General features: G+C 44.0%; 1 protein-coding gene across 1 annotated transcript in view; it reads right to left on the reverse strand.

Moving 5' to 3' along the window:
• fgf24 (fibroblast growth factor 24) overlaps positions 1–24,087 on the reverse strand; it is a 120,928-nt gene that overhangs the window by 35,440 nt on the left and 61,401 nt on the right. The window contains exon 3 of the mRNA XM_043700927.1: positions 13,753–13,930. Coding sequence (XP_043556862.1) covers positions 13,753–13,930 — 178 coding nt within the window. The remainder of the gene's footprint in view (positions 1–13,752; positions 13,931–24,087) is intronic.

The raw sequence follows: 24,087 nt of genomic DNA on the forward strand, positions 1-24,087 counted from the left end.
GTTGGAGGCACATATGATAAGGGCGTTTAAGGGACTTTTAGATAAGTACATGAATTGAGGGATATGACTAAGGGCAGGCATACAGGATTAGTTTAATTTGGCATCATGTTCAGCACAGCACTGTGGGCCGAAGGGCCTGTTCTTGTGCTCTACTGTTCTCTATTCTATGTTCGAGCCCTCTCAGTATTCTATAAGTTTCAATCAGGTTCCTCCCTCATTCTTCTAAATTCTATTGAGTACAGACCCAGAGTCCTCAACTGCTCCTCACATGCCAAGCCCTTCCTCTCCAGGAACTTTCTTGTAAACCACCACTGGACCCCTCCAATGCCAGCACATCCTTCCTGGGGCCCAAAACTGCACACAATATTCCAAATGAAATCTGACCAGAGGTTTGTACAGCCTCAGCAGTACATCTCTGCTCCGGTATTCTAGCCCTCTTGAAATGAATGCTAACATTACATTTGCCTTCTTAACTGCCAAGTAAACCTGTATGTTAAACTTAAGAGAATCCTGAACTAGGACTCCTAAGTCCCTTTGTACTTCAGATTTCTGAAGCCTTTCCCCATTTAGAAAATTGTATACCCCTCTATATTTTTCCTACCAAAGTGTATAACCTCACACTTTCCTATGTTGCATTTTTTCTGCCACTTGTTTGCCCACGCTCCCAGCCTGTCCAAGTCCATCTGCAGCCTCCTAGCTTCCTCAGCACTACCTGTCCCTCCACCTATCTTTCTGTCATCTGCAAACTTCACAACAGTTCCACCTTTAGATCGGTCATTCTGTCATCAAACTCTGTACTGGTCTCATATCTCTTATAGTGCTTTTATCTAACTAAAGTCTATCAACCTCAGGTTGAAAACTCCTGTTGATTCAAGTCTACAGGGCCAGCAACAGCTCTTGCAGCACAGTGGTAATATCCCAATCTCTGGATCAGAAGGTCCACATTCAACTGTGTGCAGTTGAATATTGTGTGCAGTTTTGGTCGCCATACTATAGGAAGGATGTGGAGGCACTGGAACGGGTGCAGAGGAGGTTTACCAGGATGTTGCCTGGTATGGAAGGAAGATCGTATGAGGAAAGACTGAGACACTTGGGACTGTTTTCATTAGAGAAAAGAAGGTTTAGGAGTGACTTGATTGAGGTGTACAAGATGATTAGGGGGTGAGATAGGGTTGACAGTGTGAACCTTGTCCCGCATGTGGAGTCGGGTGTTACAAGGGGGCATAGCTTTAAATTAAGGGGGGGGTAGATATAGGACTGAAGTTAGGGGTAAGTTCTTTACTCAGCGAGTCGTAAGTTCATGGAATGCCCTGCCAGCAGCAGTGGTGGACTCTCCCTCTTTATGGGCATTTAAGCGGGCATTGGATAGCTATATGGAGGATAGTGGGTTAGTATAGGTTAGGTGGGCTTGGATCGGCGCAACATCGAGGGCCAAAGGGCCTGTACTGCGCTGTATTCTTCTATGTTCTATGTTCTAACTCCCTCTTGCCACAGACGTGTCATTTCATATCTAAGCAGATTGATGAAAAATAACTCTATACAGGCAGCAAATTTCAATTAAGTATTAAACTAGTGGTAACTGCTGTTTGTAAAAGAGAGGTCATCCAATTGGGACATAAACAAAACTGAGCTGGACTATCTTCTAAATGATAGGTAACCAATAACCTAAGGGACCAGTATGGATCTGAAGGTTATACACAAGAGAGAAATAAGTTTTAGCTGCACAGAGCCTTGGTCAGATCTCATCTGGAGTGGTACTCAGTTTATGAGTACTATATTCACAGACGATAAATTTGCCTTGGAGAGGCAGCTCTGCAGATTCACCAATTAATTGCCTTTTTTGGTTAATGATATTAAGGAATATATTGCGTCAATGGAGTTGTAAAATAGAGAGGCCATGGTTCAATTAAAAACTGAGCCTGATATAAGGGGCTGAATGGCTTTCTTCCATCCACCCCTTCACCTTCATCTTACACTTCTGGTAAGCATGTATAATTTCACCTGGAGCAGTGATCTAAGAGCAAACTTGAGATAAACATCTAACGAGAATAAGATTGCCTTCCGTCGTGTAACTTTATCTAAAAATGAAACATTTATATCAAACGAAACAGCCACAAGGGCTGGTGAGCTTTGAAAGGACACCGGGTTTAAGGATAAATGCTAAATCCACCTTTAAAGGGCTGCCAACATGAAGAGATAGCATCTTATCAAAGCAAGGCTTCATCACTTGAACTGTGCAAGCTTCAGTGAATAGTTATCCGACATGGAATCAATCAAGTAAGCATTCAGTTTGTCCACGTGAGCTGAGGGAACAATGGCAAAGTTTTTGCATTTACATCCAGAACTTCTGGGTCAATGCAGTACACATTATCAATCTACACCATCCTTTAACAGAACAACAAATCTTTATAAATGTGTTGCATGTTATTGGGTTGATATTATTGGATCCGCAGACAAAGGTTGGACTCTACGAATTCCAGAGATAATACAAAGAGACAAAGTAAACATAACTTTTTGTTCTTCTTTCATTCATTTGTGGGACAGGCATTGTGGCTATTATTGCCATCCCGAGTTGCTGTTGAGGAGGTGGTGGTGAGCTGCCTTTTTGACACCTTTGGCGTCAGTAGACCTTTAGTCACATTTAAATTGTTCTGCCATAATTTTCCCTCAGAATGTATGTAATGGGTATTGGCCCATTTAATCTCGATGATATTTTGCAAGCAGGTGGCAGGAAGTACATGTTGATGGTGATGCAATGTTTAGGGAAACAAGACATATGAAACCTGAGTGAGGTGATTCTTTAAACAATCATGTTGAAGGATTGTGAAATCAAACATAGATAATGACTAAAAAGTATGAAATAAAAGGTAGATTTTTAAAAGGATTTCTGAACTAAGTCAGTGTTAATTAATTAGATGCAAATTTTAAATAACATCCCCATGACGTCAATGGCCAATTTATTCATCCTTTGTTGCAGGGCCTCAATATGTGTGTTTTAGATTACTTACAGTGTGGAAACAGGCCCTTCGGCCCAACAAGTCCACACCGACCCTCCGAAGAGCAACCCACCCAGACCCATTCCCCTTCACCCAAATTGGCAATTTAACATGGCCAATTCACCTAACCTGCAGTTTTGGACTGTGGGAGGAAACTGGAGCACACGGAGAAAACCCATGCAGACACGGGGGAGAATGTGCAAACTCCACACAGACAGTTGCCCGAGGTGGGAATTGAACCCGGGTCTCTGGCACGGTAAGGCAGCAGTGCTAACCACTGTGCCACCGTGCTGCCCATGGTGTGTTGTTTAAACATACAGACCAGATTGTAACCCTTCCATCCTCAGTTAATGTCACTGGCACAGCCTTGAACCAGTTCAGCCCAATAGTTTTGTTCATTCATTTATGGGGGAGGATGTCTTTAGCAAGGTTTCCATTGCCTATCCCAAATTGTCTTGACCTTGATCAAAACACCGTTGACTTACACGATGGAACAAAAAGGCACGTATCCGAATTTGTCAGGCATAAATGTAAGTGGCATTGTAAGCAGTGTACATGGAAGTGTGAAATTGCATTGGGATTACATGCATTAGACAAAAATATGTCGTGCATGGAGTTCACTGTCAGCAAACTTGAGGACATCTACTTTGGATCGAAAAGGAACAGGTCAAGGTGGCACAGTGGCTCAGTGGTTAGCAGTGCTGCCTCACAGTGTCAGGGACCTGGGTTTGGTTCCAGCCTCGGATGACTGACTGTGTGGAGTTTGTGCATTCTCCCTGTGTCTGCGTGGGTTTCTTCTTGGTGCTCTAGTTTCCTCCGCAATCCAAAGATGTGCACATTAGGTGGTTGGCCATGCTAAATTTCCCACAATATCCAGGGATATAAGTTAGGGGGATTGGCCATGCAAAATTTCCCACAATATCCAGGGATATAGGTTAGGGGGATTGGCCATGCAAAATTTCCCACAATATCCAGGGATATAGGTTAGGGGGATTGGCCACGCAAAATTTCCCACAATATCCAGGGGATATAGGTTAGGGGGATTGGCCATGCTAACTTCCCCACAATATCCTGGGATATAGGTTAGGGGGATTGGCCATTGGAAATGCAAGGGTTCAGGGATGGGGTAGGATGCTGTTTGGTGGGTCTGTGTTTAAATCGATGGGCTGAATGGCCCGGTTCTACACTTTAGGGATTCCAAGATCAGACTATTTATGAAATGGTGAAAGACTAGACGCAGTGCAAGTTAAAAGAGACTTGGTTTTGGCTACCATTCGTCATAGTGATACTCATCTTGCTCACAGTCTCTAAATGTGGATCATTTTTCAATCCTCACCTTCATCATCCTCTTTTTCAAGACCTCATCCTCATTCTTAATAGCTGATTCAGTCATTACGTTATTCTTTCATGGGATATGGACATTGCTGAAAAAGGAGAAAGTGAGGACTGCAGATGCTGAAGATCAGAGCTGAAAATGTGTTGCTGGAAAAGCACAGCAGGTCAGGCCGAAACGTCGATTCTCGTGTTCCTTGGATGCTGCCTGACCTGCTGTGCTTTTCCAGCAACACATTTTCAGCTCTGATATGGACATTGCTGGCAAGCCATTTGTTATCTATCCCTGCTCGCCCTTGAATTGAACGGTTTATAGAGCCATGGCAAGGATAGTTAGGAGTCAGCCACATCACTGTGGATCTGAAGTTCTATGTAAAGACAGCAGATTTCCCTCCCTAAATGGTACTGGGGAAGCACTTTGGTTTTTATAACAAATGATGGTAGATTTGTGGTCACTAACGCGGTGCTGGAAAAGGCAGCATCCGAGGAGCAGAAAAGTCGACGTTTCAGGCAAAAGCCCTTCATCAGGAATGGTTTTCCTGATCCTCGGATGCTGCCTGACCTGCTGTGCTTTTGCAGCACCACACTCTTGATTCTAAACTCCAGCATTTGCAGTTTTCACTTTCCCCTCATGGTCACTAATATTGAGATTAGATTTCAATTCTAAATTTGCTGATTGAATTTAAATTCCACAATTGAATGCTTTGGAACTTGTGTAATGAAATATAAGGAGTTATACTTCACTTAAAGAAAGCGCTAGTTAGATTGTACTTTGAGTTCTGTGAACAGTTCTGTGCATCATGACTTAAAAAAGGATATGTTGGCTCTGGAGGGATTGCTGTGACATTATATTAGAGTAACACCTGACTCTAAGAGTCAAATTATCAGGAAAGCTTACACTAACCAGTGATGTATTCCATATTACTGTTAGAGAGGGTAGTTCCAGGATTTTGACTCAGCAGCAATGATATATTTCCAAGTCAGGATGGTGAGTGGCTTGGAAGGAAAGTTGCAAACAATGGTGTTGCCAAGCATCTGCTGCCCTTGTCCTTCGAGATTGGAGTGATCATGGGTTTGGATGGTATTGTCTAAGGAGCTCTGGCGAATACACAAGTGCATGTTCTTTGCAGACATAAAGAACATGTACACCCAATGTACCTTTTTCAGGTCCACCAAAATTGCTGACAGTCACTGGCGGGTTCATTTCTCAGGGTAATCCCCTGACCAATCAAAGTCAGTCAACTTGCCTGGTCTAAAGTTTAGAGAAAGCTGGTCAGTTAACATTAATCGGTGCATTCCCCTTGTCAACTCCAGCTTAATCCAGCAAGAGGACCCGAGCCCCACAGAAGTACCTGGTAGTCTTCACGCATATTCTCTTCAGTAGAGATCTTGAGGCAATTTATTCCTTTGTGCTACAAGGATGTTTTATTTTATTTGTCCACAAGATGTGGGCATTGCTGGCTAGGGCAGTAGTTATTCCCCATCCCTAATTGCCATGAGAAGGTGGTGGAACTTAACCCTAACCCACCCCATGTGACATACATACACCCAAGCTATGGTTAGCAAAAGAATTATAGGGTTTTAACCCAGAAAGAACAGCAATTTAGTTCCAAGTATAGATGGTCTGCAGCTTAGACAAGGAATCAAAGTCTGTAGAGTCCCAGTGTAATTTCTGCCCTAGCCGTTGTACAGGATAGAGGTTAGATACATAGAAATATAGAAGATAAGGGCAGGAGGCAGCCATTCAGCTCTTCGAGCCTGCTCTGCCATTCATCACAGTCATGTCTGATTATCCAACTCAATCGCCTAATTCTGTTTTCTCCCCATAACCTGTGATCCCATTCGCCCCCAAGTGCTATATCTATCTGCTCTTGAATACATTCAATGTTTTGACATCAACTATTTCCTGTGGTACTGAATTCTACAGGCTCACCCACTCTTTGGGTGAAGAAATGTCTCCTCATCTCCATTCTAAATGGTCCACCCCAAATCCTCAGACAGTGACCCCCTGGTTCTGGACACACCCATCATCGGGAACATCCTCCCTGCATCTACCCTGTCCTAGTCCTGTTAGAATTTTATATATCTTTATGAGATCACCCCCCCAACCACTCATCTGAACCCCAGTGAAACCAATCCTAACCTAGTCAATCTCTCCTTATGTGTTAGTCCCGCCATCCCCGGAATCAGCTTGGTAAACCTTCACTGCACTCCTTCGAGAGCAAAAGCATCCTTCCTCAGGAAAGGAGACCAAAACTGCCCACAATATTCTCGGTGTGGCCTCACCAAGGCCTTGTATAACTGCAACAACACATCCCTGCTCCTGTACTCAAAACCTCTCACAATTAAGGCCAACATCCCACTTGCCTTCATTACCGCCTGCTGCACCTGCATGCTTACCTTACTAGTGCACAAGGACACCCAGGTCCCACTGCACACTCCCCTTTCCCAATTTACTGCCAGTCAGGTAGTAATCTGCCATCTTGTTTTTGCTTCCAAAGTGAATAACCTCACATTTATCCAAATTATACTGCATCTGCCATTGATTTGCCCACTCACCCAACCTGCCCAGATCATGCTGAAGGATCTCTACATCCTTGTCACAGTTCACCCTCCCACCCACCTTGGTATCACCTGCAAACTTTGAGATGGTACATATTTTCCCTCATCCAAAATCATTTATATATATTGTGAAAAACTCGGGTCCCAGCACCGAACCCTGAGGCACTCCACTGTAGCACACCACTCCAGATAGTGGGTTTGGAAGCTGCTGTGGAAGAAGATTGGTGAGTTAGAACAGAGAACATAGAACATTACAGTGCAGTACAGTCCCTTCGGCCCTCGATGTTGCACCGACCTATGGAACCAATCTGAAGCCTATCTAACCTACACCATTACAATTGTGTCCATATGCCTATTCAATGACCATGTAAATGCCCTTAAAGTTGGCGAGTCTACTACTGTTGCAGGCAGTGCATTCCATGCCCCTACTACTCTCTGAGTAAAGAAACTACCTCTGATGTCTGCCTAATATCTATCACCCCTCAGTTTAAAGCTATAGCCTCTCTCTAATCCTCTGATCATCTTATATCTCTCAATTAAATCACCTCTCAACATTCTTCTCTCTAACGAAAACAGCCTCACGTCCCTCAGCCTTTCCTTGTAAGACCTTCCCTTCATACCAGGCAGTAAATCTCTTCTGAACACTTTCCAAAGCTTCCACATCCTTCCTATAATGCAGTGACCAGAACTGTATGCAATACTTCAAATGCAGCTGTACAGCTGCAGCATGATCTCATGGTTCCGAAACTCAATCCCTCTAATAAAAGTTCCTCTACGAATAAAAGTTAACACTCCGTATGCCTTCTTAACAACCTTATCCATCTGGGTGGCAACTTTCAAGGATGTACCTGGACACAGAGATCTCTCTGCTCATCTACGCGAACAAGAATCTTACCATTAGCCCAGTACTTTGCATTCCTTGCTGCAGTGCATCTTGTAGATGGCGCTTACAGTTGCAGCTGAGTGTGAATAAATGTTGAATGTAATCGATGACATGCGAATCAAGCAGACTGATTTTTCCTGGATGGCGTCAAGCTTCTTGAGTGATGTTGGAGCTGTACCCATCCAGGCAAGTGGGGAGCATTCCACCACACTCCCGACTTGTGTCTTATAGATGGCAAACAAGATTTTGGGAGTCAGGAGGTGAGTTACTCACTGCATGATTCCAAGTCTCTGACCTCTCATTTTGTACATTCACAGGATGTGGTCATCACTAGCTGGGTCAGCATCCATCCCTAAATGCTCAAAGGGCAGTTAAGAATCAACAGCATTGTTCTGGATCTGGAATCATATGTAGGCCAGACCAGGTACGATTGGCAGATTTCCTTCCCTACAGAACATTAGTGAACCAGATCGGATTTTCCGATAATCATTTCATGTTCACCATTAAACTCTTAATTCCAGATTTTTATTTAATTCAAATTTCACATTTGCCATGGTGGGATTCAAACCCATGTTCCCAGAAGATTACACGGGTTTCCAGATTAATAGTCTAACAATGATACCACCAGGTCATCACCTGCTCTTGTAGCTACTGTATTTAGATGGCAAGTCACAGTTCAGTTTCGGGTCAATGGTAGACCATAGGATGTTGATAAAGGGGGGAGTTCAATGACAGTAATGCCATTGAATGTCAAGCAATGAGGGTTTGATTGTTTCTTGTTGGGAATGATCAATTGCGTGGCACAAACGTTATTTGTCATTTAATAAACCTACGTGTGAATGCTATTTAACTCCTGCTTCCATTGGACTGCTTCAGTATCTGAGGAGTCACAAATGGTGCTGAAGATAGTGCAATTGTTGGCGACCATCCCCACTTCTGACCTCATGATGAAGGGAGGCTCAATGATGAAGCATCAAAGACCCAAATAAGGTCATGGTTTATTTGGAAGCATTAGCTTTCAGAGCGCTGCCCCTTCATCAGGTAGTTGTGGAGTATAAGATCATAAGGCACAGAATTTATTGCAAAAGATTACAGTGTCATGAAACTGAAATGATACATTGAGTAATTGGATTGTTAAGTCTTTCATCTTTTAGAATGAGTTAAAAGTTTCGGTTTATTAATATGTAAATCCCAGAACTTCTTTTAAGTCACATTCTCAAGTTAACTTAAGGTTTTATAAAAAAAGGTGACATCTCAGTTCTGACAATGCATTAAAGGTGTGAGGTCAGAGTCAGTCTGTATCTCAATAGAGTCAGAGAGTCATAGAGATGTACAGCATGGTCAGCATGGTCCAGCACGTCCATGCCCACCAGATATCCCAACCCAATCTAGTCTCACCTGCCAGCACCCAGCCCATATTCCTCCAAACCCTTCCTATTTATATATCCATCCAGATGCCTTTCAAATGTTGCAATTGTACCAGCCTCTACCACTTCCTCTGGCAGCTCATTCCACACATGCACAACCCTCTGCTGGAAAAAGTTGACCCTTTGGTCTCTTTTATATCTTTCCCCTCTCACCCTAAACCTATGCCCTCTAGTTCTGGACTCCCCCACCCCAGGGAAAAGACCTTGTCTACTTACCCTATCCATGCCCCTCATAATTTTATGAACCTCAATAAGGTCACCCCTCAGCCTCCAACGCTCCAGGGAAAACAGTCCCAGCCTATTCAACCTCTCCCTGTAGCTCAAATCCTCCAACCCTGGCAACAGCCTTGTGGATCTTTTCTGAACCCTTTCAAGTTTGACTACATCCTTCTGATAGGAAGGAGACCAGAATTGCACGCAATATTCCAAGTGGCCTAACCAATGTCCTGTATAGCCGCAACATGACCTCCCTACTCCTGTACTCAATACTCTGACCAATAAAGGAAAGCATACCAAACGCCTCCTTCACTATCCTATCTACCTGCGACTCCACTTTCAAGGAGCTATGAACCTGCATTCCAAGGTCTCTTTGTTCAGCAACACTCCCTCGGACCTTACCATTAAGTATATAAGTCGTGCTAAAATTTGCTTTCCCAAAATGCAGCACCTCACATTTATCTAAATTAAACTCCATCTGCCACTCCTCAGCCCATTGACTCATCTGATCAAGATCAGGTTGTAATCCAAGATAACCTTCTTTGTTGAAAAATGTGGTGCTGGAAAAACACAGCAGGCCTGGCAGCATTCGAGGAGCAGGAGAATCGACATTTCGAGCATAAGCTCTTCTTCTCCTTCGATTCTCCTGCTCCTCGGATGCTGCCTGGCCTGCTGTGTTTTTCCAGCACCACATTTCTCAACTCTGGTACTCCAGCATCTGCAGGCCTCACTTTCTCCTGGTTGATCTTAATCTTCTTTGCTGTCCATTACACCTCCAATATTGGTGTCATCTGCAAACTTACAAACTATACCTCCTATGTTCACATCCAAATCATTTATATAAATGACAGAAAGTAGTGGACCCAGCACCGATCCTGGTGGCACTCCAGTGGTCACAGACTCCAGTCTGAAAAACAACTCTCCACCACCACCCTCTGTCTTCTACCTTTGAGCCAGTTCTGAATCTGAATAGTTAGTTCCCCCTGTATTCCATGAGATCTAATCTTGCTGACCAGTCTCCCATGGGGAACCTTGTTGAACGCCTTACTGAAGTCCATACATCTACAGTTCTGCCCTCGTCAATCCTCTTTGTTACTTCTTCAAAAATCTCAATCAAGTTTGTGAGACATAATTTTCCATGCTCAAAGCCATATTGACTATCCCTAATCAGTCCTTGCCTTTCCAAATGCATGTACATCCTGTCCCTCAGGATTCCCCCTGACAACTTGCCCACCACCGACGTCAGGCTCCCTAGCTTGTCCTTACCACCATTCTTAAATAATGGTACCATGTTAGCCAACCTCCAGTCTTCCGGCACCTCACCTGTGACTAACAATGATACAAATATCTCAGCAAGAGGCCCAGCATACACCTCCCTAGGTTCCTGCAGAGTTCTAGGGTACACCTGATCAGGTCCTGGGGATTGAACCACTTTTATGCATTTCAAGACATCCAGCACTTCCTCCTCTGTAAAAATGTCACCTATTTCCCTACGTTCTATATCTTCCATGTCCTTTTCCACAATAAACACTGATGCAAAATACTTATTGACTATCTTCCCCATCTCCTGCAGCTGCTCATAAAGGTCGTATTGCTGATCTTTGAGGGGCCATATTCTCTCCCGAGGTATCATTTTGTCCTTAATGTATTTACAAAAACTCCTTAGATTCTCCTTAATTCTATTTGTCTCATGTCCCTTTTTTGCCCTCCTCATTTCCCTACTCCTACTGCCTTTATGCTGTTCTAAGGATTTACTCGATCTATCCTGTCTATACCTGACATATGCTTCCTTCTTTTTCTTAACTAAACCCTCAATTTCTTTAGTCATCCAGCATTCCCTATACCTACCAGCCTTTCCTTTCACCCTAACAGGAATATAGATTAGATTCCCTCCAGTGTGGAAACAGGCCCTTCGGCCCAACAAGTCCACACTGACCCTGTGAAAAGCAAACCACCCAGACCCATTTCCCTCTGACTAATGCACTTAACACTATGGGCAATTTAACATGGCCAATTCACCTGACCTGCAAATCTTCGGACTGTGGGAAGAAACCGGAGCATCCGGAGGAAACCCACGAAGACACGTGAAGAATGTGCAAACTCCACACAGATAGTCACCCGAGGCTGGAATCGAACCTGGGGCACTGGTGCTGTGAGGCAGCAGTGCTAACCACTGTGCCACTGTGCCACCCACTTTCTCTGGATTCTCGTTATCTCATTTTTTTAAAGATTAGATTACTTACAATGTGGAGACAGGCCCTTTGGCCCAACAAGTCCACACCGACCCTTCGAATAGCAACCCACCCAGACACATTCCCCTACATTTAACCCTTCACCTAACAATATGGGCAATTTAGCATGGCCAATTCACCTAACCTGCACATTTTTGGACTGTGGGAGGAAACCAGAGCACCTGGAGGAAACCCACACAGACACGGGGAGAATGTGCAAACTCCACACAAACAGTTGCCTGAGGTGGGAATTGAACCCGAGTCTATGGCGCTGTGAGGCAGCAGTGCGAACCACTATGCCACCGTGCTGCCCACATACCACCATGCCACCCACATTTCTGAAGGCTTCCCATTTTCCAGCCATCCCTTTACCTGCGAACATCTGCCCCCAATCAGCTTTCGAAAGTTCTTGCCTAATACCGTCAAAATTGGCCTTTCTACAATTTAGAACTTCAACTTTTAGATCTGGTCTATCTTTTTCCATCACTACTTTGAAACTAATAGAATTATGGTCGCTGGCCCCAAAGTGCTCCCGCACTGACACCTGTCACCTGCCCTGCCTTATTTCCCAAGAGTAGGTCAAGTTTTGCACCTTCTCTAGTAGGTACATCTACATACTGAATCAGAAAATTGTCTTGCACATGCTTAACAAATTCTTCTCCTTCTAAACCTTTAACACTATGGCAGTCCCAGTCTATGTTTGGAAAGTTAAAATCCCCTGCCATAATCACCCTATTATTCTTACAGATAACTGGGATCTCCTTACAAATTTGTTTCTCAATTTCCCTCTGACTTTTAGGGGGTCTGTAATACAATCCCAATAAGGTGATCATCCCTTTGTTATTTCTCAGTTCCGAATAACTTCCCTGGATGTATTTCCGGGAAGGTCCTCCCTCAATACAGCTGTAATGCTATCCCTTATCAAAATCGCCACTCCCCCTCCTCTCTTGCCTCCCTTGTATCCTGGAACATTACGCTACCAGTCATGTCCATCCCTGTGCCTTGTTTCAATAATATAGGTTTGTTCAATATATCATTTCAGTTTCATAATACTGTAATCTTTTGCTAACTTCTACCTTAGGATCTTATCGTCCACAACTACATGATGAAGGATCAGCGCTCTGAAAGCTAATGGACTACAACCTGCTATTGTATGATTTTTAATTTTGTCCCAATAAGCTCTACTACCTTGAGGAACTCCTGCAGAGATGTCCTGGATCTGGGATGATTGACCTCCAACAACCACAACCATCTTTCTTGTGCTGGTTATGACATCAACTGTTGGAGAGATTTCTTCCTGATTCCCCTTAACTCTAGTTTTGCTTGAGCTCCTTGATGCCTATTCAGTTAAAGGTTGCTTTAATGTAACTCTGACCTGCCCTTGTTGAAAAATATTGCACTGCCTCAACGGCAATATTGGCTGAAATTGTCACAAACGCAGGATTGAACCTAACATGTTACTAATACTCAAGGACAGACTATGAACCAGTCTTATTCAATGAAAGTCTAAGCCCGTTAACAAAAGAATCCATTTTGCCTGTCATCTTATTGAAGATGCAAATGGACAAATGCATCTCCATTGAAGTTATATAAAATTCTGGAAGCCTGAGACCTGAGTCAATGCATTCAGAACTTGTCATCATCCCTCTACATTGACTTTAGGTGGAATGCAGAAAGGTATCTAGGCTCAGGGTGTTGAACTCAGGTTAGCTAAGCTTGTATTCCTTCAGGAGTATAACAGTAAAGTTGCTTTAGATGATTATAGAATAGATAGAGAGAAGCCATTTTATCTGGTAGGAATGCCCAGAACAAAAGGAAGGGACCTTAAAATTAGAGTTCAGTGACATTAAGAGATGCTTTTTCACACATATGCAAGTGAAAATCTGGATCTTTCTCTCCCAAAAACTGTTGAGGATGCAAGTCAACTAAAAATTTCAGAACAGGGTTCACTAAGGGTGGGTAGGTGATATCGAAACAAAGCAGGTGACCAGTGTTAACATACAGATTAATCTTGATCTAGTGGAATAAAGGAAAGAGTTGATTGGTTGATTGACTGGCTTTCCCCCTATTTTTCTCTTCCAACCCTCACTGAGCAAAACATTTACCGTATTTGCCACCGTCCTCCCCGTTGGCGTTGATCTTCTTGCCCAGCACCTGGACGTGTTTGCCACTGGTCCTGCTGTAGAGCTGGTAGATTCGGATCTGCTTCCGACTCAGGTCATCTGAATGTTTGGTGTGGTTCTCCACGTAGGTCCTGAAGTGCTCTGTGGTCTGCTTCGATTCCTGTTGAATGGATGAATCACGAGAATCAAGGTAAGGAGCTGACCGAGGATCAGACACTGAATGATGACAAGGGACTAACAATGTGAGGCTGGAATGGGATTCTATAAATAGGACTAGAAGCATAGGGTAAAACTCTACAAATGAGGATAAGGAGAGGAGTATATGGCTAGTAGTTATGCCACTGGACGAGGTGATCCAGAGGCCCAGATAATGCTCTGGGGTCACAGGTTCAAAACACATCAAGGCAACTGGTAGAATTTAAATTGGATTGATAAATATGGAATATAAAGACAATAATAGTGACCATAAAACTGTCAACAGTTGCCCCACTAACATAACTTAGTAAAGGAGATCTGCTGCCCATACCCAGTCTGGCCTATACATGATTCCAAACCCACAGCAATTTAATTTCTTTAATTCATTCATGGGATGTGGGCATTACCAGCCGGACCAGCCTTTATTGCCCATTTCTAGTTGCCCAGAGAGCAGATTAAGTGTCAAGTGCATTGCTGTACATCTGGAGTCATATGTAGACCAGACCAAATAAGGATTGACAGGCAGGAGGCTGGAAGAACCCAGCAAGCCAGGCAGCATCAGGAGGTGGAGAAGTTGATGTTTCAGGTGTAACCCTTCTTCAGGACTGAAGAAAGATTACACCTGAAACGTCGACTTCTCCACCTCCTGATGCTGCCTGGCTTGCTGTGTTCCTCCAGCTACCTGCCTGTTTATTTTGGATTCCAGCATCTGCAGTTTTCTTGTCTCAGATCAGGTAAGGTTGGCAGTCTCCCTTCCTAAAGGACATCAGTGAACCAAATATGTTTTCCAGCAATTGACAAGTGTTGGAGAATTCCAGATGTTTATTGAATTCAAACTTCACCACCTGATTTGGTGGAACTTGAACCTGGCTCCACAGGACACTATTTGGATCTCTGGATTGAATAGTCCTGTATTAATACCACTTGGCCATCACCTCCCCCACGACCTTACTTCTTAACTAACCTATGAAATGGCCAAGCAAGCCATTCATTTCAAGGGAAGTTAGCAGCAGGTAACAAATACTAACCTTGTTAGTAACACCCGCATCACACACAAGTATAGAAACAGCACCGAGTGAAGATCAGCTTTTAAGAACAAGCGTAAATCATTGAAAGGAGAATGGGGTGTTGAAAGCAATCTGCATTGCCCATGGTGTGCAGGGATGTGCAGGCCAGCTGGACCAGCCACAGGGAAATGCAGGCTTATAGAGATAGGGTAGGGGGTGGGTCTATGTCAGATGCTCTACAGAGGGTTGGTGTGGACTTGATGGGCCAAATGGCCTACGTCCACACTGCAGTGATTCTCTGATTCTATGCATTTGGTGACTGTGCAAAGGAAACAAAGAATACTACTGTGAGAAATAGAACATAGATCATAGAACATTACAGCACAGTACAGGCCCTTCAGCCCTCGATGTTGTGCCGACCTGTGAAACCAATCTGAAACCCGTCTAACCTACTGTGTGGAGTTTGCACATTCTCCCTGCGTCTGCGTGGGTTTCCTAAGGGTGCTCCGGTTTCCTCCCACAGTCTAAAGATGTGCAGGTTAGGTGAATTGGCCTTGCTAAATTGCCCTTAGTGTTAGGGGCAGGGGTAAATGTAGGGGAATGGGTCTAGGTGGGTTGCACTTTGACGGGTCAGTGTGGACTTGTTGGGCCGAAGGGCCTGTTTCCACACTCGAAGAAATCTAATCTGTAAGAAATCTAATCTAATCTACACTATTCCATTCTCATCCACATGCCTATCCAATGACTAATTAAATGCCTGTGAGTCTACTATTTTTGGAGACAGTGCACTCCACACCCCTATTACTCTCTGAGTAAAGAAACTACCTCTGACATTTGTCCTATATCTATCACCCCGCAATTTGAAGTTATGCCCCCTTGTGCTAGCCACCATCATCCTCAGAAAAAGGCTCCCACTGTCCACCCGATCTAACCCTCTGATTATCTTATATGATTTAAGTCACCTCTCAACCTTCTTCTCTCTCACGATAACAGCCTCAAGTTCCTCAACCTTTCCTGGTAAGGCCTTCCCTCCATACGAGGCAACATCCTAGTAAGTCTTCCCTGCACCCTTTCCAAAGCTTCCACATCCTTCCTATAATGTGGTGACCAATGAAGACCGAAAGGCAAAAGAAGGGGAAAAAAAATGTAGAATGAGTTTGATGTGACAATGGTGGTAATCAGTTGTACGTGACAGATAAATGCTTAGAGAGAGGGTGGATTATTGCTGAACTTTGGTATGAATCTGCAAGTTAGAATGAGCCATTGGAGGCTACATCGCGAATTGCCATGAGGCTGTTCCCTCAGAAAATTTGAATATGAAGCTAGATTGTGGCTCTTTAGCTTTGAAAGGAGGCAACTAAAGTAAACTAGATATTGCATTTTTGGAAAAAGCAGTCCTCTGGGTTCAAATGGAAAAGGAAAAGATAAAAATAAGCCAAAGGAAAGCTGAGGTTATATATCAGGAGGGATGTCCTACAAATAATGAGAAACAAAGTGTAGCAAATATTATTCAAGAGGAAACATACTTCAGCATATTTAGGAACATTGAACACAGAAACTGGGAATAGAAATAGGCCACTCAGCCCCTCAAACCTCAATAAAATCATGGCTGACCTAATTACTGCACATTCCCACCTACCCTGATAACCTTTCACCCTCTTGCTTATCAAGAATCTATCAACTTGTGCCTTAAAAAAGTACTCAAAGCCTCTGCTTCCTCTGCTTTGTGAAAGAGGATTCCAAAACTCTCTGAGAGACTCTCGTCGTCTCTGTCCTATATGGGCATTCTCTGGTTTTTAAACAATGATCCAGAGCTTTAAGTTCTTCAAAATTGGAAACATGTTTCCCAGATCAGACCTGTCGAGACCCATACCATCTTATATTCTCAAGAGAGTTGTCTTCCAGCGGATATAAGCCTAACCCATCAGCCTTTCCCAATCGGGAACATGCCAAAATCGGGCATTTGTCTGGTAAATTTGTCTGAATTGCTGCCAATGCTTTCCTTAAATATGGAGACCAAGCTGAAATTACTCCCCCATTACACCATTTATAAACATGACAATTCCAAAATATTTACTGCATGTTATCACATATTACCTACAATTTAGAAAAGGAACTTGCTTGGAGGATTCAAAATTTCAGCAACTTCACCATTCCAGTCAGGATTAAGAAACACGCACATTTGAAACATGGGGTTTATTTGCACATACCAAACTTTCATTTCATTGCAAGCCCCTCAAATCTCTCTCCTGTTTTGATTAATGAAGAGGAGAGGAACCAATACCAATAAAACTCTGGGGTCGGTTTACCTGTCTCACTGGAAAACCAGAAGCACAGAACTCCCTAATCACTCTGTGCAGCAACCAATATTACATCTTTGATCTACTTGTTCAATGAGAAACAAAGCAGAGAGCCTTCGGCAAATCCAGTTAGATTTAAAAAGATTGCCTAGCAGATAGCCACAAACAGTCCTTCCCATTGTGGGCGGCACGGTGGCACAGTGGTTAGCACTTTGCCTCACAGTGCCAGAGACCCGGGTTCAATTCCCGCCTCAGGCGACTGACTGCGTGGAGTTTGCACATTCTCCCTGTGTCTGCGTGGGTTTCCTCCGGGTGCTCCGGTTTCCTCCCACAGTCCAAAAATGTGCAGGTCAGGTGAATTGGCCAAGTTAAATTGTCCGTAGTGTTAGGTGCAGGAGTAAATGTAGGGGAATGGGTCTGGGTGGGTTGCGCTTCGACGGGTCAGTGTGGACTTGTTGGGCCAAAGGGCCTGTTTCCACACTGTAAGAAATCTAATCTAATCTAATTCCTGGTAATAGATTATACAAAGAGACACGAAACTGAAAATGTGTTGCTGGAAAAGCGCAGCAGGTCAAGGAGCAGAAGAATCGACTTTTCGGGCATGAATCCTGAAGAAGGGCTCATGCCCGAAACATCGATTCTCCTGCTCCTTGGATGCTGCCTGACCTGCTGCGCTTTTCCAGCAACACGTTTTTCAGCTCTGATCTCCAGCATCTGCAGTCCTCACTTTCTCCTATACAGGTAGACAACCTTTTATCCAAAATCCCTAAACCCGAAAAGTTCCGAAGTCCGAAGGTTTATTTTTGTCAAGTTTGTTTCTCATTAACAAGGTTGTTTGGCATGCAAACAGTTAACCCAAGTCCACACCCACTCAATGTGTGTCACTCAGATGCGACGTGGGGGCGTGGACCAGCACTGGAAGGCCTTAATTTTGTTTCAGGGCCAGTTTTATTCACAGTAAGTCTGTTCTTCTGAAGGATTTTTAAAAATTTCACCATCAAACTGCCACTTATTTTGAAATTCGAAAAATTCTGAATTTGAAAACCAGCTGGTACCAAGCATTTCGGATAAAGGATTGTGCACCTGTGTACACATACATCTCATTTTTCTGTGGGTCCTCACGGTTTCCAATTCCCTCATAATAACATTGCCAAATAATTTTTTTGTTGTTGTTTATTCACAGCATAAGGGTATTGCTGGCTTGCCCATCCCTAAGAGTCACCCACATTGTTGTGGGTCTGGAGTCACCTCCAGGCCAGACCATAAGGATGGCAGTTCCTTTCTCTAAATGACATTAGTGAACCAGATGGGATTTTCCCAACAATCAGCAATGGTTTCGTTGGACATCATTAGATTATTTCATTCCAGATATTTCTTGAATTCAAATTCCACCATCTGTCATGGCAGGATTCAAACCCATGTACCCAGGACATTACCTGGGCCTATGGATTAACAATTCAGCAATAATACCACTCGATCATCGCCTCCCCATTGCACTCTTGTTTACTAAATTTCCACATTAATGCAAGCATAATTGCAGTATGGCCAGAATTACAGTCACTAAATCTGTTATACAGAAGGGCAATTCCTGTATGCATTATCCAGAATAGTGATCCCTGCACATATTATAGGGAACCTCAACTCCTGAGTATATCACAGATAATAGAAATGCCTTTATGTATTTTAGAGAAAAGCAATTTGTGAGCAGACTGTAAAGAATAGCAGTCTATGTATGTATTATCGGCGATCATTTTAATTGATTAGTGGACTGTAGAGTTCACATGCAGAGTCAGCCCTAGCTACCCATCTGGTTTTACCCTTGAGAAAGTGGTGGAGTGCCAGCTTGTTGAACCAAGTGGTGTTGATACTAACACAATACCATTAGGTAAAAAGGTCCAGAATTTTGACCCAGTGACAATGAAGACTCATACAGGATCTTACAAGTGGTAACGTGCAGAACGAGGCCATTTGGTCTATTTTGTCTCCTCCAGCTCTTCACATGAGCATCATTGCGAAGGACTAATCTCCTGCTTTTTTTCCCCCATATGCTTGCACATTATTTCTATCCAAGTAACCAATCAATGCCTTCTTGAGTATCTCAGTTGAACTTGGACTACATCTCCTCCCACCCTGACTCCTGTAAAAACGTTATCCCTTATTCCCAATTCCTCCGCCTTCACCGCATCTGTTCTCAGGAGGACCAATTCAACCGTAGAAAATCCCAGATGGCCTCCTTTTTCAAAGACCGCAATTTCCCAATCCCACATGGTCGATGATGCCGTCCAGTGCATCTCCTCCACTTGCCGCACCTCCGACCTTGAACCCCCACCCCTCCCAATGCAACAAGGACAGAACCCTCCTTTGTGCTCACATTCCATCCCGCCAACCTTCAGATACATCTCATCATTCTCTGCCACTTCCGCCACCTACAAACAGACCCCACCACTCGGGATATATTTCCCAACCCAACCCTATGAGCGTTCCGGAGAGATCATTCCGGGGCGAGCCAGACAGAGAACAGCCAGGGAATTCCTAGAGGCATGGCATTCATCCACAAACTCCATCAACAAACACATCGACCTGAACCCAATATACCAACCACTACAGTGGACAGCTGAAACTGACAACCGGAAGCAGCAGGGACAGACCACTATAAACACCGGAGGAAACATCAAAGAAGCGCTTCGCAGGAGGCTCCCAAGCACTGATGATGTTGCCTAGCCAGGGGACGAAACGTTTGCAACAAAAACTTCCAGCTCGGCGAACAGAACCACAGCAGATCATTCCCTGCGTGACTCCCTTGTCAGATCCATGCCTCCCATCAGCCCTCACCCCACTCCCAGCACCTTCCCATGCCACCGCAGGAAGTGCAAACCCTGTGCCCATACCATGCCCGTCACCTCCGTCCAAGGCCCCAAAGGATCCTTCCATATTCGGAAGAAATTTACCTGTACCTTCACAAATGTCAATTACTATATCTGTTGCACCCGATGTGGTCTCCTCTACAACCTGCGGATCATTGCAGAGAACATCTCTGAGACACCTGCACCAACCAACCCCACCGCCCCATAGCTGAACATTTCAACTCCCCCTCCACTCCACCAAGAACATGCAGATTGTGGACCTCCTCCATTGCCAAACCCTAACCACCCAACACCTGGAGGACGTACGCCTCATATTCCGCCTTGGGGCCCTACAACTATGCGGGATCAATGTGGATTTCACCAGTTTCCTCATTTCCCCACCCATATTATCCCAGTCCCAAGTCTCCAACCCGGCACCGCCATCTTGACCTGTCCATCACTTTTCCCATCTATCCGCTCCACCCTCCTCTCTGACCTATCACTTTCTCCCCCATCTTCATCAACCTATTGCATTCTCAGCTATTTTCGAAGCCCCAACCCTCTCCTATTTATATCTCATCTCCCCCAGCCCACAAGCCTCATTCCTGATGAAGCGCATATGCCTGAAACATCAATTTTCCTGCTCCTCGGTTGCTGCCTTACTCGCTGTGCTTTTCCAGCACCATACTCTCAACTATTTGGAAGGTCAGTGTGGACTTGATGGGCTGAATGACCTGCCTCATGCTGTCGGTGTTTTATGATTCTAACCCATTGTGACAGCACTGGCTCTCCAAGTCATGAGCGAGTGCCTTTCCTTACAACCCTGCTCATTGTTTCTGTTCAAATAACCATCCAATGATGTCTTGAATCCTTCACTTCAACCTGCCTCCACCACTCTTCAGGCAATGCTTTCCGGATCTGATCACTCACTCCAAGAAAATGTTTCTTCATATACTTTAGATCATATTCACTTCTTTTGTAAATCACTTTAAACCCATGATTTTCTGTGCTTGATCCTTTTATGAGCAGGAGCATTTTCTCTCTCCTTTGTCTGGGCCTCTCATTATTTTATTAACATCATCTACAGGAGTAGTGACTGAAGACTGGAGGATAGCAAATGATGTTACCTTGTTCAAGAAGGGGAGTAGAGACAATCCTGATAATTATAGACCAGTGAGCCTTACTTCGATTGTGGGTAAAGTGTTGGAAAAGGTTATAAAAGGTTGGATTTATAATCATCGAGAGAGGAATAAGTTGATTAGGGATAGTCAACATGGTTTTGTGAAGGGTTGGTCGTGACTCACAAACCTTATTGAATTATTTGAGAGGGATGGATGAGGGTAAAGCAGTTTATGGATTTCAGTATGGCGTTTGATAAGATTCCCTACTGTAGGCTGTTGCACAAAATACGGAGGCATGGGATTGAGGATGATTTAGCAGTTTAAATCAGAAGTTGGCTAGCTGGAAGAAAGGGCGGTGGTTAGTGGGAAATGTTCATCCTGGAGTTCTGATTTAGAGATGCCGCTGTTGGACTGGGGTGTACAAAGTTAAAAATCACACAGCACCAGTTTATAATCCAACAGGTTTAATTGGAAGCAGACTAGCTTTTGGAGCACTGCTCCTTCACCTGATGACCTGACAACCACCTGATGAAGGAGCGGCGCTCCAAAAGCTAGTGTGCTTCCGATTAAACCTGTTGGACTATAACCTAGTGTTGTGTGATTTTTTTAATCCTGGAGTTCAGTTACTAGTGATGTACCACGAGGAACTGTTCTGGGGCCACTGCTGTTTGTCACTTTTACAAATGATCTGATGAGCGTAGAAGGATGGGTTAATAAATTTGCAGATGACACTAAGGTCGGTGGGGTTGTGGATAGTGCTGAAGGATGTTGCAGGTTGCAGAGGGACATAGATAAGCTGCAGAGCTAGGCTGAGAGGTGGCAAATGGAGTTTAATGCAGGAAAGTGTGAGGTCATAGAGTCATAGAGATATACAGCATGGAAACAGACCCTTCGGTCCAACCTGTCCATGCCAACCAGACATCCCAACCCAATCTAGTCCCACCTGCCAGCATCTGGCCCATATCCCTTCAAACCCTTCCTATTCATATACCCATCCAAATGCCTCTTAAATGTTGCAATTGTACCAGCCTCCACCACATCCTCTGGTAGCTCATTCCATACCCGTACCAACCTCTGTGTGAAAAAGTTGCCCCTTAGGTCTCTTTTATATCTTTCCCCTCTCACCCTAAACCCTCTAGTTCTGGACTCCCTGACCCCAGGGAAAAGACTTTGCCTATTTACCCTATCCATGCCCCTCATAATTCACTTTGGAAGGAGCAGCAGGAATGCAGAGTACTGGGCAAATGGTAAGATTCTTGGTAGTGTAGATGAGCAGAGAAGATCTCAGTGTCCATGTACATAGATCCCTGAAAATTACCACCCAGGTTGGTAAGGTTGTTAAGAAGGCATAGGGTGTGTTAGCTTTTATTGGTAGAGGGATTGAGTTTTGGAACCATGCTGCAGCTGTACAAAACTCTGGTGTGGCCGCTCTTGGAGTATTGTGTACACCTCTGGTCACCGCATTATAGGAAGGATTTGGAAGCTTTGGAAAGGGTTCAGAGGAGATTTACTGGGATGTTCCCTGGTATGGAGGGAAGGCTTTATGAGGAAAGGCTGAGGAACTTGAGGCTGTTTTCATTGGAGAGAAGAAGGTTGAGCAGTGACTTAATTGAGACATAGAAGATAATCAGAGGGATAGATCGGGTGGACAATGAGAGCCTTTTTCCTCGGGTGGTGACGGCTAGCACGAGGGAACATAGCTTTAAATTGAAGGGGGATAGATATAGGACAGAGGTAGTTTCCTTACTCAGAGAGTAGTAGGGGCATGGAACACACTGCCTGCAACAGTAGTAGATTTGCCAACTTTAAGGGCATTTAAATGGACATTGGAGAAACATATGGATGAAAATGGAATAGTGTAGGATGGATGGGCTTCAGCTTCATTCCATAGGTCGGCACAACATCGAGGGCCGAAGGGCCTGTTCTGTGCTGTAATGTTCTATGTTCTAATTAAATCTCCTCTCAGCCTTCTCCTTTGCAAGATACACAGTCCCAACCTCTCCAATCTATGTTCTAACTGGAACCATTCTTGAAAACCTCTTCTGTGCCATCGCCAATGTATACACATCCTTCCTGTCATGTGGCATCTAGAAATGTACACAATATTCCAGCTATGGTCCATCAATATACAAGTTCAGCATAACGTCTTTGCTTGATTACTCTACTCCTTTAAATGAGACATAAACAGAAAAATCAGGTTCCCCCAACATTGCCCCCAATGGACACTCCTGGGATAGGGGCAGAACCTGACTGAACACAGAGTAAAGCTCACTTTACTCTTTTTATACAGAAAAATAAAGCTACCTTGACTTTTTTGAACTCAAAAAAAGTTCCATCGACTTTTCTAAAGGAAAATTGATATTCCCATAACTCTGTGCCCATCGAACACTCCTGGGTTGGCGACAACAAGGGGTCAAAATACAAAGTAAAGATCCCTCTACTCGTTTGAACTGAAAATAAAGTACTTTCAACACTGTCCCCATCAAACACTCTTGAGACAGGGACAACAAGTGGTTAAAATACAGCGGAAACGTTCACCTACTCATTGGAAGTCAAAGTAAACTTAAAGTCCTCTCAGTTCTGTCCCCATCAATCACTCCTGGGACATGGATAACAAGGCGCTCTTATATTCTATCTCACTATTAATAAATAGAATACTATATGCTTTATTAATTGCTCTCTCTATCTATCCTTTCACCTTTAATGACTTATAGACACATATATCCAGGCCTTTCTGCACACATAGACGCACGCAGACCCTCTCTCATACACACGCTCTCTCACACACACACACACACACACATGCACTCACCCACTCAATCACCCACTCACTCACTCACCCACGCAATCA

Source organism: Chiloscyllium plagiosum, chromosome 1 (assembly GCF_004010195.1).
Source record: "Chiloscyllium plagiosum isolate BGI_BamShark_2017 chromosome 1, ASM401019v2, whole genome shotgun sequence".
Taxonomy (NCBI): domain Eukaryota; kingdom Metazoa; phylum Chordata; class Chondrichthyes; order Orectolobiformes; family Hemiscylliidae; genus Chiloscyllium; species Chiloscyllium plagiosum.